We start from the raw sequence: 11,764 nt of genomic DNA, 5'->3' as shown, positions 1-11,764 counted from the left end.
ATCAGGTCATGGTTAAGGATAGCACAGAAAATCTGATACCAGCCCTGCCCCAAAAACTGCCTTCCTGTAACCCAGAGACAAGCTGTGTACCCTTCTTGCCTCCACTCCTCTGGCCGAGGAGGGAATGCCTGCCAGCTTCAGCAGGCTGATGGGAATGCACAACATGGCCTGGACATAATGGATAATTAGTGCTAAGGACAAGTTAATGGCAGGGATTTGATGTGGACATGGGAAATATTGTAGTGCTGCTCCTGGCTGTCCTCTGTTGCCTGCCTGTGCAGTGGTGATGTGCTGGTAATCCAGGCACAGGTTACATATCACACTACTCAGTACACCCTTGCCCAGCTGCACTGGCTGCCCCTGCTGGGAATGAAGACAAGAGAAGCTCAAGCATGAATGTTTTGGGATCCTTCTGTTGAAGGCAGGTTTGAAAAGTCAAACCTGCTGCAGTCTGTAAAGCCAGAACCTTACCAACAACACTGCCATGTTACAGTAGCTATGCACATTCATTTTATGCACACCAATACATCTTTTCCACGAGAGGTCACTCAGCATTTGAGAAGCTGGTGAGTGGCTCACTAACTGCTACTATGCCAGTCCATCTCGCTTTTAATATGGATAGTGCCTTTCCTGAAATGGGAACAAGTGCTGGTTTCTGTCCCTTCAAATACCATTGGCTGACTAGATGCCAGTCTGCAAAAGGTTCATTCTATAAAACAGGCCATCATTCCTCCACACTATTAAAAAAACATAGATTTTAATAGTTTTTATTCCTTGAATAGAATAAAAGAATAAAACCGTGTACATCATATCCTGCACCTCAAGAAAAACACCTCTAAGATAGAAACACAGCAACAGGATGAAATGAGTGTATATAATAAGCACAAAATTCCCAGAACAAATCTAGTCACTCTATTTTTCAATCCTGAGAAAAACAGGCCACAGTACACATCTGTGTAAGGAACCTCACAAAGTAACAAAGAGGCATTTGTTCTAGACCATCAGCCCTACTCTCTTGGTGGACAAGCCTGTATAAATTCCACACAGATTAAAAAGCACTGGACCATGCAATTATAATGGCAGAGGGCATTTAAAATGCATTTACTGAGCAGAAATATTGGTTGTTGGTTCTCTCCTGATGTCAGTGCAGCCTGTTACAGAGCTTCTGTTCTGTCACCTCAGATTTCAAGAGCACAGCACACAGCAGTAAGTCAGAGGATGGGAAAATGGCTTGTTCTGATGAAGTTACAGGGCTCCATTTTGGCAATTACGGTTGTTCAGATGGCCCAAGTCCTCACCTTTCATGAGTGCCAGACAGGCTTGACAGTCCCAGGATGTCTCCAGATCCTTTCTATATCCAAACCAAATCTGTAAACCAAAAGACAAAGCACCACCCCATGCAGGAAACCCTCACTGCTGCTGGCCCACTTCCCCTGCAAGGTCACTTCTGTGACTTGTCAGAAACCTGACCAAGTCCCAGTTCTCTTCCAAGCCCACTTTGCTCAAGCTCTGCTATAACTGACATATATTTAAATTCATTAGATCTGTGGTTGAAGGTCTCCACTAGTTCATAGGTCTCGGAACGATGCGTTGCATAGAAAAGCTGCACCTGATTCGCCAAGCACTGTGCTTCATGCACCACCTGTGAGTTAAAACAAAGAGTGTGTGTTACCCTCAGGGCTTGTGTTTGGGTATCCTTTTTGAAAAGACTCTTCAGCAGCTGCAGTCCCACTCATTGAGTGACTCAATGCCAAGCCACCTTAATTTAGCAAATCTCTTAAACCACCTCCCTCTTGTTCCTGACCTACTTACACGCTTGAGCACCATGCATTTAAACTACCTTCCTGCTGAGCATACACCTCAGAGGTCAAATACATCTTTCATGATCCCTGCAAGCTCTAAGACACTGGAGATGCACCAAAGTCTCATCTTTCCCTTCTTATGGTTGACCTATTTGCAAAAATTGATTGTTTACTCAAGAGACACAATAGGGCAAATGCATCACCAATGAGTTCTCTGCACACTGCTTTAGAACTGGTGTAAGTAGGTCACTTAGAGATGGGATGCTTTAGTTATCTTGTTCCACCAGTGCAATCCCTGGTACAATTAGTGCTAGCACTGTACTATTGCAGATATGCAAGTAACAGCACCCCCACATATAGAGAAAAGAGCAAAGGTGCATGGAAACAAGAAGCACTGGAAGTCTCCTGATTTGACAAGCAGTATTCGAAACACTTCTCTAACTTGTTGGCAGGTAGCAACACATTTCAGTTCAATTTGCTTTTATGAGTAAGAAAACACAAAAGTAACAAACAAAACAAAAGAATGCATGAGCTGAAATCACCAGAGAACAAAGACTGATGATTCCCTTCTAGCTTTCCCCAGTACTAAGTAGATTAGGTTAAAGGAATCTTGTAAGATCATTCTTTGGGAAAGGGCCTTTTAAAGACTTAATTTTAACTTGGTTTTAATTCAAACCTGTACAAGGAGTTGCAGCATAAAATGAAGGAAGCCAATGAGTGTATTTATCTCACCAAGAACTTGGAGTCCATTTCTGCTGTCATTAGAACTATCCCTTTTTCCTTCTGTAGATCAGGAAAATGGTACAGGACCAACTGGCTAGGGGCAGTTTCACCTTGGGTCTGAAGGAGGGAAAGAAACCCATTAGCATCCCATGAAGAACTTCAGCTCTACTGTAGATCTGGAGGCTTTATTACAAAACTTTGAGTATTAACTGCTATGGAGGCAGTCATTTTCCAGGGCTTAGGGGTCAGTTCTAATTAAAACTTTATTATTCCTGGTATTTACACAAAGCTGTGTATTTACAGTTAGGCTGTGATTTCTTGACTAAAGACCGTTTTGCATTTAAAAGAACCCACAATTTCCAGGATGACATTTCATCTTATAGCATCGACTGGTAATGTAAATAGCTTGCACAAACAGTTCTGAAGAGTTTGGCTTGTGCTTCTATTTTGAGATTATGTGACTTCTACCTCATCCTCCTTTTAGAGAGACATGATACCCATAAACCTACTAATTTACCCTTTATAAAGTTACCCATAATTAATGTTTTTCCTCAATAATTCTTTTCAAGTTAAGCTAGACAACCTGTTCATTAAACTATTTAGCAAGTATTTAATACTGTAATATGCTGATAGCATGTATTGCTGGATCCTAAGCCATTTTTTGACTTTATATTTCAGCCACTCACCTGAATGTTTATTAGCGAAGTGAAGTGCAATTCTGTTCCTGACCACTGCCCCACAAAGAATTCGTATCCTTCTTTTCTTGGCAAAGCATATAGAAACTGAAGAGAAATTATTAAAAAGTTAGTAAAACCAATTCAAACAAAACCTTTCATAGCACAAAAGAGTGCCCATGTCATACTGGCCTCCAGCATAAATGCTTTGCAAAAAGAACCATAACAGATAAAAGGGTTTCTTTGCTCCACCAGGAATGATAGGGCAGCAGGAACCAGACAATAAACCAGCGTTACCTTATCAGTATTATTTCATTAGCAAATATGTTGGCACATAGTTTTATCAGTGTTATATGAGACAGGGAAAAGAAATGACAGGACAGTGGAGAACATTCAGACTCTGACCTTTCTGTTCACTTCTAGAAAATTACCAGAGAAATGGTAAAATAAGAGATAAGGAGCATCCAGAGTATTTAATCCTGTAATATCACCAATTGTTTCAGAACAGGCAGCAAGCATTTTCTCTCTAGAGATCTACAATCTATTAAGCTCCACAGGTTAGAGACTTGCTCATTTTCCCACACCAAGGGGAAGGACAACACAGGAGGAGAAAAACATACAGGATACCTGACTAAATGCCAATGCACTGTACAGAAATGTACTTAAAGCTATAAACAGCTTTCCACGCTCCAAGTAGCTCAGGAAGCCAGATATGGCTGATCTTGCTCTTGGTAAGTGGAACATATAGGACCAATCCACCTATCCAGTAAACTCTCCCATTCAGATCTGCAAAAGCACTCCTCCTAACATAGTGAAGTCCAGGTACTTTGTTTTCATAAGGAAATGAAGTGTTTAATTTCTGTGTCAGCACAGCAAAATTTGCACAAAGGCCATGCTTCAGTGCACAAGTTACTGTAAAAACTTATTTTCAACTGAAAACAATGCTAATCCAGCAGCACAGTACAAAAGATATCCTTTATCTTGTTAGTTCTGCTCTTTTGTAGCTTAACTTCTTCAAAGCAACAACATGCTCATTCACACAGGAATATTCTAATTGAAGCTTACAAGATATCCACCAACCCACATGAGAAACAGTGAACCCAAATCTTGGGAATCCATTCATTTCTGAAATAAACCTATTATGCATTCTCAGTATTTTATGCTTTGCCATGCTGGCATACACCTAAGACACAACCCACAGAGTATTTTACAAACCTTAATAAAGGGTTTGGCTACACCTAATTCCCTCTTTCTTTCCATCACAGCTGTTGAATCACAATGCTGTGCAGCAGAGCTTATACATAGGCTTTTTTGACAACTCACACTCCCTTAGAGGCAGAGACACATCACTGACATAGCAAGGTGCTTGCCCAGGATGGCTTCCATGCAAACGCCTCTTATTAGCTTACCAGCATTTACCTACCACATATCACCAGTGTGGTGAAGAAAGCATGGCTATGCACATTTAAAATGACAAAAAGCAAGCTAACAGATGACAAGGTTCAGCTCTTATTTGGACAGAACTCAAACATGTTGATTCCTTGTCTTTTTCCCTTTCAGGTACTCCTGCCTATTATCTCCACCGACAGAAACACACAGATGCAACTCACAGCAGCCATTAAGACAAGAGAACCCTCTTTCCCCCCCCACACACGATGTGATTCCATGGTGACTCACAGCTACAGCCAACAACAGCTCCTCTGGGTTAAGACAAGCACGCTTTGAGCAATAAGGAAAGATATGTGGCAATATCAGTGAAGCTGGCCTAAAAAAACTGGCTCTTCATAGCACTGCATGAAAGAGACTTAACCATAAGACATCAATTCATGGAAAACAGCAGCTTGTAGCTAAATCCATTCCCTCGGAGATTCTGTGCTTGTTTTCTGAACCCTGAATCTCTCATATCTAGATATCTGATAGCTAGATCAAACTCTTTAATATATATAAATAGCTATTACTTTTATCTGAGCACTAAGATGAATGTATGAACACTAACTGATTTTACTAACTGAGCTGATACAATGAGTCTGAATAGAGGAGGGTCAAAAGTTTATGAATTAAGCTTTAGAGAGGAGAAATGCATTACAGCTGCACATCCACGTTCTGCAAGTATCTTCCATACTTACCGATGGACATTTCTGGGCTCTCTCGTATATTAAATCAAACTTCTCTGCCTTTGGAGAAGGGGAAAGAGAAAGTCAATAATTCAGAATCATCTCATTAACCTTTACAGGGTACAACTTCCATCCATCGACAGAAGGTCTCACTGCAGGAGCAGCTAACAATGAGTGTATGGAAAACTGTATTTGGCTCTTAGTTACCTAAATGTCATTGGTATCCAGTTTTAACAATGCTGTCTCCAAGATACAGCAGCAAACTTTCTGGATCCAAAGCTTTATTCCTTGGAGGTGGGGGGCCCACACTTCAGACTTACATTACACCCTCTTTGAGGAATAGGTCCACCACATTTTGTGGTGTCAACAGTTGAGCAGGGCGACATATCCCTGGCCTCAAATTGTGCATTTTACATCATAGTCATCTGTTCGTCAGTACTAAATGCAGCCTGGATATTTACTCAAGTAACATACTTATTGCTTAGGTTTATATTAAAGCCACAAATACATTTGGTCATCCCTGATGAAACGTGGTAATCTCATTCACATGTTCTCTACGTTCCCCCAAACCTTTTGTCTGCACTTTCTTCACAGCACAGCGTATTAATAGTCTAAGGTGTTCAGGAAAGAAAACACATGACATCCATCAACATGAAATTCCCCATGCGTGCTTTTGAGCACTCAAGAACTAGGCAAGGCTTTTCTTCCAGCCAACAAAAAGCTTCTGGCAAAAGATATAAAGGGGTTTTTTTTACCCCCCGATGACATCATGAACTACCTCCTAATGTGCCTAGGACCTGGTTTGCATTAAAGCCTTAAAAAGCTTCCAAAGCTCTTCTAAAACAGTGCACCACAGAACAGTGCCAGCCCCACTAATGAAAGACCTACACCATCTTAACTGGAGTCCCCAGCTTTGGCCTTCTGCTACAGTAAATGTGTGAGTCAAACTGTTTTCACTAGATCCACATGTCAGGAAAACTGAAACAGAAAGCTGCTCAACTTCAAATCACACACTGACATATCCAGGGCATACAATACTTAATACATTTAGGATACAGCTTCCCACCGACTTCAGCTGCAGCTCAAAGGGCCAAATACAATTGCAAATCAGACCCCAGATCTAAATGAGGTTTCAAGAACTCAAGGAACACACAGTTTGTGCCCAGATGTGAAAAGACAGATTTAAGAGATCACAATCACATAGAGACTTTGAAGCAAAGAATGGAAAGAAATCCCCAAAGTGAAAAAACCCTCCTTCAGCCTAATGCAGATTAACAACAATTAACATCTGGTAAAGCTACCAGTAATAAGAAGCAAGATCTTATCACAGGAAGAACCATGCAATCTCAATGAAAGACAGCACTGCCAATAATATTAAATGTATGAAGGTAAGTCATAAGTGATTAGCCACATGCAAATCATTAGGCAAGTGCTCTAGTACTGCCCTATTCAACTGGAGTTTGCTGTTCAGGCTGCAGGGAAGAGAAGAAAGATATAAGCAACACTGAGAAAAAATGATGTGAAAATACAAATGCTACCTTAATAGATACCAGGGCCCTGCAAAGAGTATTTGATACTCATAATAAAATGTGCCTGGAAATTCAAGCCAGATGTGCAGAAAAAGGTACTGCCTTTACTAAGACTGATGTAAATGAGGGAAAAAAGGAGTACACGTTTTTGGTGTGGGGAAAAAAAAGCCTTTAGCCTTTATTTGGGGCAGTAAGACCACTGAGTCTGGAAAGAAAGTTTGTTCTTGTAACCTCATTTTCCTTCAATGATTGCTTTTAAAGGCAACAGAATCACAGTTAGAAAAGAAAGCTTTGCATACTGGTCTTTCAAATGCATAACTACAGGAGAACTACTTACAGGAATAACAGCATAAACCGTGTCTTTTGCAGAAAAATACTGATTCCAAATCTGTAGGAAACAAAGGAGATGGTACACAGTTATAAACAGTAATATTAAATAAAAGCATTACAGTTAAAAGCAGTAATACTAAATGCTTTAAAAGAAATTTCGTTTGTCAACTAACCTTTGTAAGCACTTCGAGAAGTCATTTTCCAGTCAAACCTGACTGACTTTCCTGCTAACACAATACACTTCTAAATGTAACATTTAAGAGAAGACAAGTCTTTGCATAATGCTTCCCTGTGTTCACAACCTTTTTCTTCATTACAGCAGAATAGAACTACCTACATAAAAGCTCAAACTCCTTAATAAATGGACAGGCACAGGTAAAAGCCCAGAGTTCAGGACTTTTTCAGTTGCTCTTCCCCAGTCCTACAGAACTAATGAGAATTGTCAGTAAAATGTTTAATCAACTAAACAGAAGCAGAGGAACTCAAAAGGAACTCACGAATTATCAAACCAGTCCCTGCTGTAACTGGTTGCCCACCATCCCTGCAGAGCACGTAACTACTTCTATAATGTTCTCAAGCTATCAGGAAAGCCGCTAGGTTTCTGCTCTCCAAGTTGTGCCAGAAGGCTCCTTCATATGTGCTGCTTTCCTTCAAATGATCATGCCTACATAGTTTCTTGGCATACAGACTGATAAGGAAAATAAGTACCAGATCCAACTCAAGCTACACCAGAAATGTTCAACAGATGTGACTTATAACTAGATAAAAGGGAATACAGCGCAAAGCCAAGCAGATATCAGGACGAATAACTCAATTCACACTTTTTCAAAGAAACAGACCCATCCACCTCCTTCTTACCCTAACCAACTTCAGTACACAAGCTCCTAAATGAGACAGAATGCAAAAAAATGTACAAGGTGACAAAAGCTTTGGTTTTATTTCTGTAGAATAGATGTAGTATAATCCGTATGAACCACTGCTAAGTTTTCCCTTTACTGGGCTTCAGACCTGACAGGAGCATCCTAACACCAATTCAACTGCTACACATTAAATGGCACCAATAAGAATTACAGTAGAGTCAGTTTCTGAGAAATCAAGTCCAGATGTACCAGGGTACATCCTAGGTGGACTTACATATGCGGAAAAAACTTTATTTTCTACTATTAAAATGCCTGCCAATGTGCTTTTAATAAACAGAATCATAGAATCATAGAACAGTTAGGGTTGGAAAGGACCTTAGAAGCATTCAGTTCCAACCCCCCTGCCATGGGCAGGGACACCTCACACTAAACCATATCCCCTGAGGCTTCATCCAACCTGGCCTTGAACATTGCCAGGGATGGAGCATTCAGAACGTCCCTGGGCAACCCATTCCAGTACCTCACCACCCTTACAGTAAAGAATTTCTTCCTTATATCCAATCCAAACCTCTGCTGTTTAAGTTTCAACCCATTACCCCTTGTCCTATCACTACAGTCCCTAATGAATAGTCCCTCCCCAGCATCCCTGTAGGCCCCCTTCAGATACTGGAAGGCTGCTACGAGGTCTCCACGCAGCATTCTCTTCTCCAAGCTGAACAGCCCCAACTTTCTCAGCCTGTCTTCGTATCGGAGGTGCTCCAGTCCCTGATCATCCTCGTGGCCTCCTCTGGACTTGTTCCAACAGTTCCATGTCCTTTTTATGTTGAGGACATCAGAACTGCACACAATATTCATCTATAGCCTGAAAACTAAAATATGGCTAAGTAAAATTCCATCCTCATATCTAGACTACTATTAAGCACAGATGTGGTGAAAACTTTATTCCATTTAAATTCATCACCTGTTTTATCTCCTCCGCTGACTTTTCTTTCACCATCTCAACGTTCAGAATTGAATCAAGTGTCTGTAAGATAAAGCATAAGGAATGTGGCATGACGGCAGCTCTCTGATCCAAGTGAGAATCCAGAATGAATGGATGCAATTAGAGAACATACTGAAGCTAGAGCAGCTTCATTCAGTTTACAGCGTGACTTAGTCTTCTTAATTGCCAAAGAAACCAGTAAATTATAAGCAGTAGCACACTGAGAAGGGGGATCACACCCTGAGTAAATAGGAGACATTCTTCCAGGACACAGAACACACTTTGCTCCAGCTGTGCAAATCTCTACTGAAGCTGCAAGAGGAGCTGCAGCCTTTCACCTTCAGCCATCTCAGACATATTTACACAGTAAGTCTGCCAAAATACAAGAAATGTGGAAGAGAGTAAAACCAGTCTCTTGTCCCTCTGCTGGCTGATCTTTGGAAATCTATTTACACGTTGTACAGGCAGCTTAACCCTTTCTATTTATTGCTGTGAGCATTCAGTACAGATTCTCACAAGAGCAGGAACTTCCAGCGTGTCAGAAATGACAGGATACTAAAAACGCAGAGCGCCAGGAGTTTTAGGATCAAACACAATCCCAACAGTAAATTAAAATCTTATCATCAACTGCAGCATAAGGAAGATCAGTTTTATGTCAAGAAGCTCTTGGCTGAAGCACTGATGGTAGCAATACATCTATATCCTTAATTTACCAGCATGTCCTCTCCTAACATGAAGGTTTGTTTCCCTTACCTTGTCTTTTGTGAATCCACCCTTTGATGTCTTTGAGCCCAAGCCTTTTGCCTGCAAGAAAACATTCTTTAGTTTTTATAGCTGACGCTTTAATACCATTTATTTGCCTTCCCTGCCATGCATAACATGCCTGATGACAAAAATCTCCCAAGTAGGAGCTCAAGTTTAAGGTAGTTGAAGATCACTGCAGTGCATTTTGAATAAAATGATTAATTAGAAGAAAGATGAGTAACCAAATGAATTATTAAAGGGCAGGACGGATTAATTTAAAGCAAACTATCGTGCACTTTGGATCCAATATTACTGAACAGTTTTCTTGCATTCCTAAAAAATGATATATGCAAGATCATGTCCCTCCATTGGCTAAAGTAATCTGGAACTAACTAAGCAACTTAAACAAGGCTTCAAGCACAGAAATTAGTCTGAACACCAGCAAAATCACACACTGGAGAACAATACTTTTAGCTATCGAAGAGTGATATTCTGGGGCTCCTCACTAATGGGAACACTTTATGTTCACAGCATTATGCTAGTCCTGTATACATGGCATTATAGCTTTAATACATGTGTTACAAAGAAAGTTGCCCTTGCCTTTTCCTCCATGCATCTGATAAATTCCCCTTGATTGGAGTATCCCACAGGCTGCTTTTTCACTTCAGTTCTTTTTTCCATACGGGATTCAAACACATCTGGACTGGATCTGAATTGGAAAAAGGACTGTTAAAATTACTGTGTGATGAACATCATTTGGTTCTTTACAATGGTTACTGTGGCAGTGATTCATGTTGTAAATGTTGTAACTTACATTTTTAATTTCTTGTTACTAAAGCTCTCTTACCAACTGGCCACAGAATCCCAGACTGGTTTGGGTTGAAAGGGACCTTAAAGTTCCAATCCCTGCCACAGGCAGTGACACCTTCCACTAGAGCAGGTTGCTCCAAGCCCCATCCAACCTGGTCTTGAACATTGTCAGGGATGCAGCAGCCACAGCTCCTGTAACATGTGCCAGCACCTCAGCACCCTCACAGTGTATTTTTATCTTAGTATCCCATCTGAATCTCCCTTCTGTCAGGTTAAAACCATTCCCCTTTGTCCTGTCACTATAGGCCCTTGTAAAAGGCCCCTCTCCAGATTTCTCATAGGCCCTCTCTGGTCACTGGAAGCTGCTCTAAGGTCTCCCCATAGCTTTCTCTTCAGGCTGAACCAGCCCAGCTCTCTCAGCCTGGCTCCAGAGCAGAGCTGCTCCAGCCCTCACAGCATCTGTGTGGCCTCCTCTGGACTCACTCAAGCAGGTCCACGTCCCTCTTATGTTGTAGGCCCCAGAGCTGCACACCACACTGCGAGACAACTCTCACCAACTTGGGGACAACAGCATACATCCCAGGCTGGTCTGGCTTGGAAGGGACCCTAAGGCTCATCCAGTTCCAACCCCTGCCTTGGGCAGGGATACCTTCCACTAGAGCAGGTTGCTCCAAGCCTCACCCTACTTCCAGGCAGCATTTGGCCTAACTAGTTAATTTTCTCATTAGGGCACAAAGCTAAAAATTACTTCCTTACTTCCTTCCCAAAATCCCAGCTCCCCCAGTACCCCTATTCTCAGAAATTAGCCCCTCCACCGCGGTCTCCCTGCTGCCCTTCCTTCCCCTCAGGCCCATCCGCAGCCATATCCGCAGGCCGCCCGCACCTCCGCAGCTCCTGAATCTTATGCCGGTACTTCCCGTAGAAGGGGTTCTCCTCCAGCGATGCCTCCCCGTGCCCCTGCCCCAGGTCGGTCACCCCCCGGCTCGGTGGGACCAGCAGCCCCAGCGGGCGGAGAGCAGCGCGGCTCCGCAAGGCCGCCGCCAGCCCGTAGCCTTGAAACAGCGGGCCCGCCATGGCGGCCGACCCCCTCAGCGCTCCGCCCCGCCCCCTCAGCGCTGCGCCCGGCCCCCTCAGCGCTGCGCCCCGCCCCCTCAGGGCTCCGCCCGGCCCCCTCAGCGCTCCGCCCGGCCCCCTCA

The 11,764-nt window shown here is 42.5% G+C and overlaps 1 protein-coding gene across 1 annotated transcript; it reads right to left on the bottom strand.

The window, feature by feature from the left end:
* Positions 1 to 735: 735 nt before the first annotated feature.
* ATPAF1 (ATP synthase mitochondrial F1 complex assembly factor 1) lies at positions 736 to 11,661 on the bottom strand. Its single transcript, XM_031050898.2, has 9 exons — positions 11,452 to 11,661; positions 10,359 to 10,467; positions 9,768 to 9,818; positions 8,994 to 9,056; positions 7,180 to 7,230; positions 5,326 to 5,373; positions 3,212 to 3,307; positions 2,535 to 2,642; positions 736 to 1,642 (listed from the first exon to the last, which is right to left on the bottom strand). The coding sequence occupies exons 1-9, from the start codon at positions 11,640 to 11,642 to the stop codon at positions 1,442 to 1,444; spliced, it is 918 nt and encodes a 305-aa protein (XP_030906758.2). The 5' UTR covers positions 11,643 to 11,661; the 3' UTR covers positions 736 to 1,441.
* Between the last annotated feature and the right edge of the window lie 103 nt (positions 11,662 to 11,764).

The sequence above is a fragment of the Melopsittacus undulatus genome, chromosome 6 (genome assembly GCF_012275295.1).
Source record: "Melopsittacus undulatus isolate bMelUnd1 chromosome 6, bMelUnd1.mat.Z, whole genome shotgun sequence".
NCBI lineage: Eukaryota > Metazoa > Chordata > Aves > Psittaciformes > Psittaculidae > Melopsittacus > Melopsittacus undulatus.
This window is presented reverse-complemented; position numbering and strand designations above follow the sequence as displayed.

What these genes read in the sequence shown, in the direction of transcription:
- ATPAF1 (XM_031050898.2), bottom strand. Translation starts at nt 11,642, where the DNA reads ATGGCGGGCCCGCTGTTTCAAGGCTACGGGCTGGCGGCGGCCTTGCGG. An exon ending in TCAGATGCATGGAGGAAAAG is followed by an intron (nt 9,819 to 10,358) that starts GCAAGGGCAACT and finishes GTTTTCTTGCAG; the next exon opens with GCAAAAGGCTTGGGCTCAAA. An exon ending in CTTCGCTAATAAACATTCAG is followed by an intron (nt 2,643 to 3,211) that starts GTGAGTGGCTGA and finishes TCCCTCCTTCAG; the next exon opens with ACCCAAGGTGAAACTGCCCC.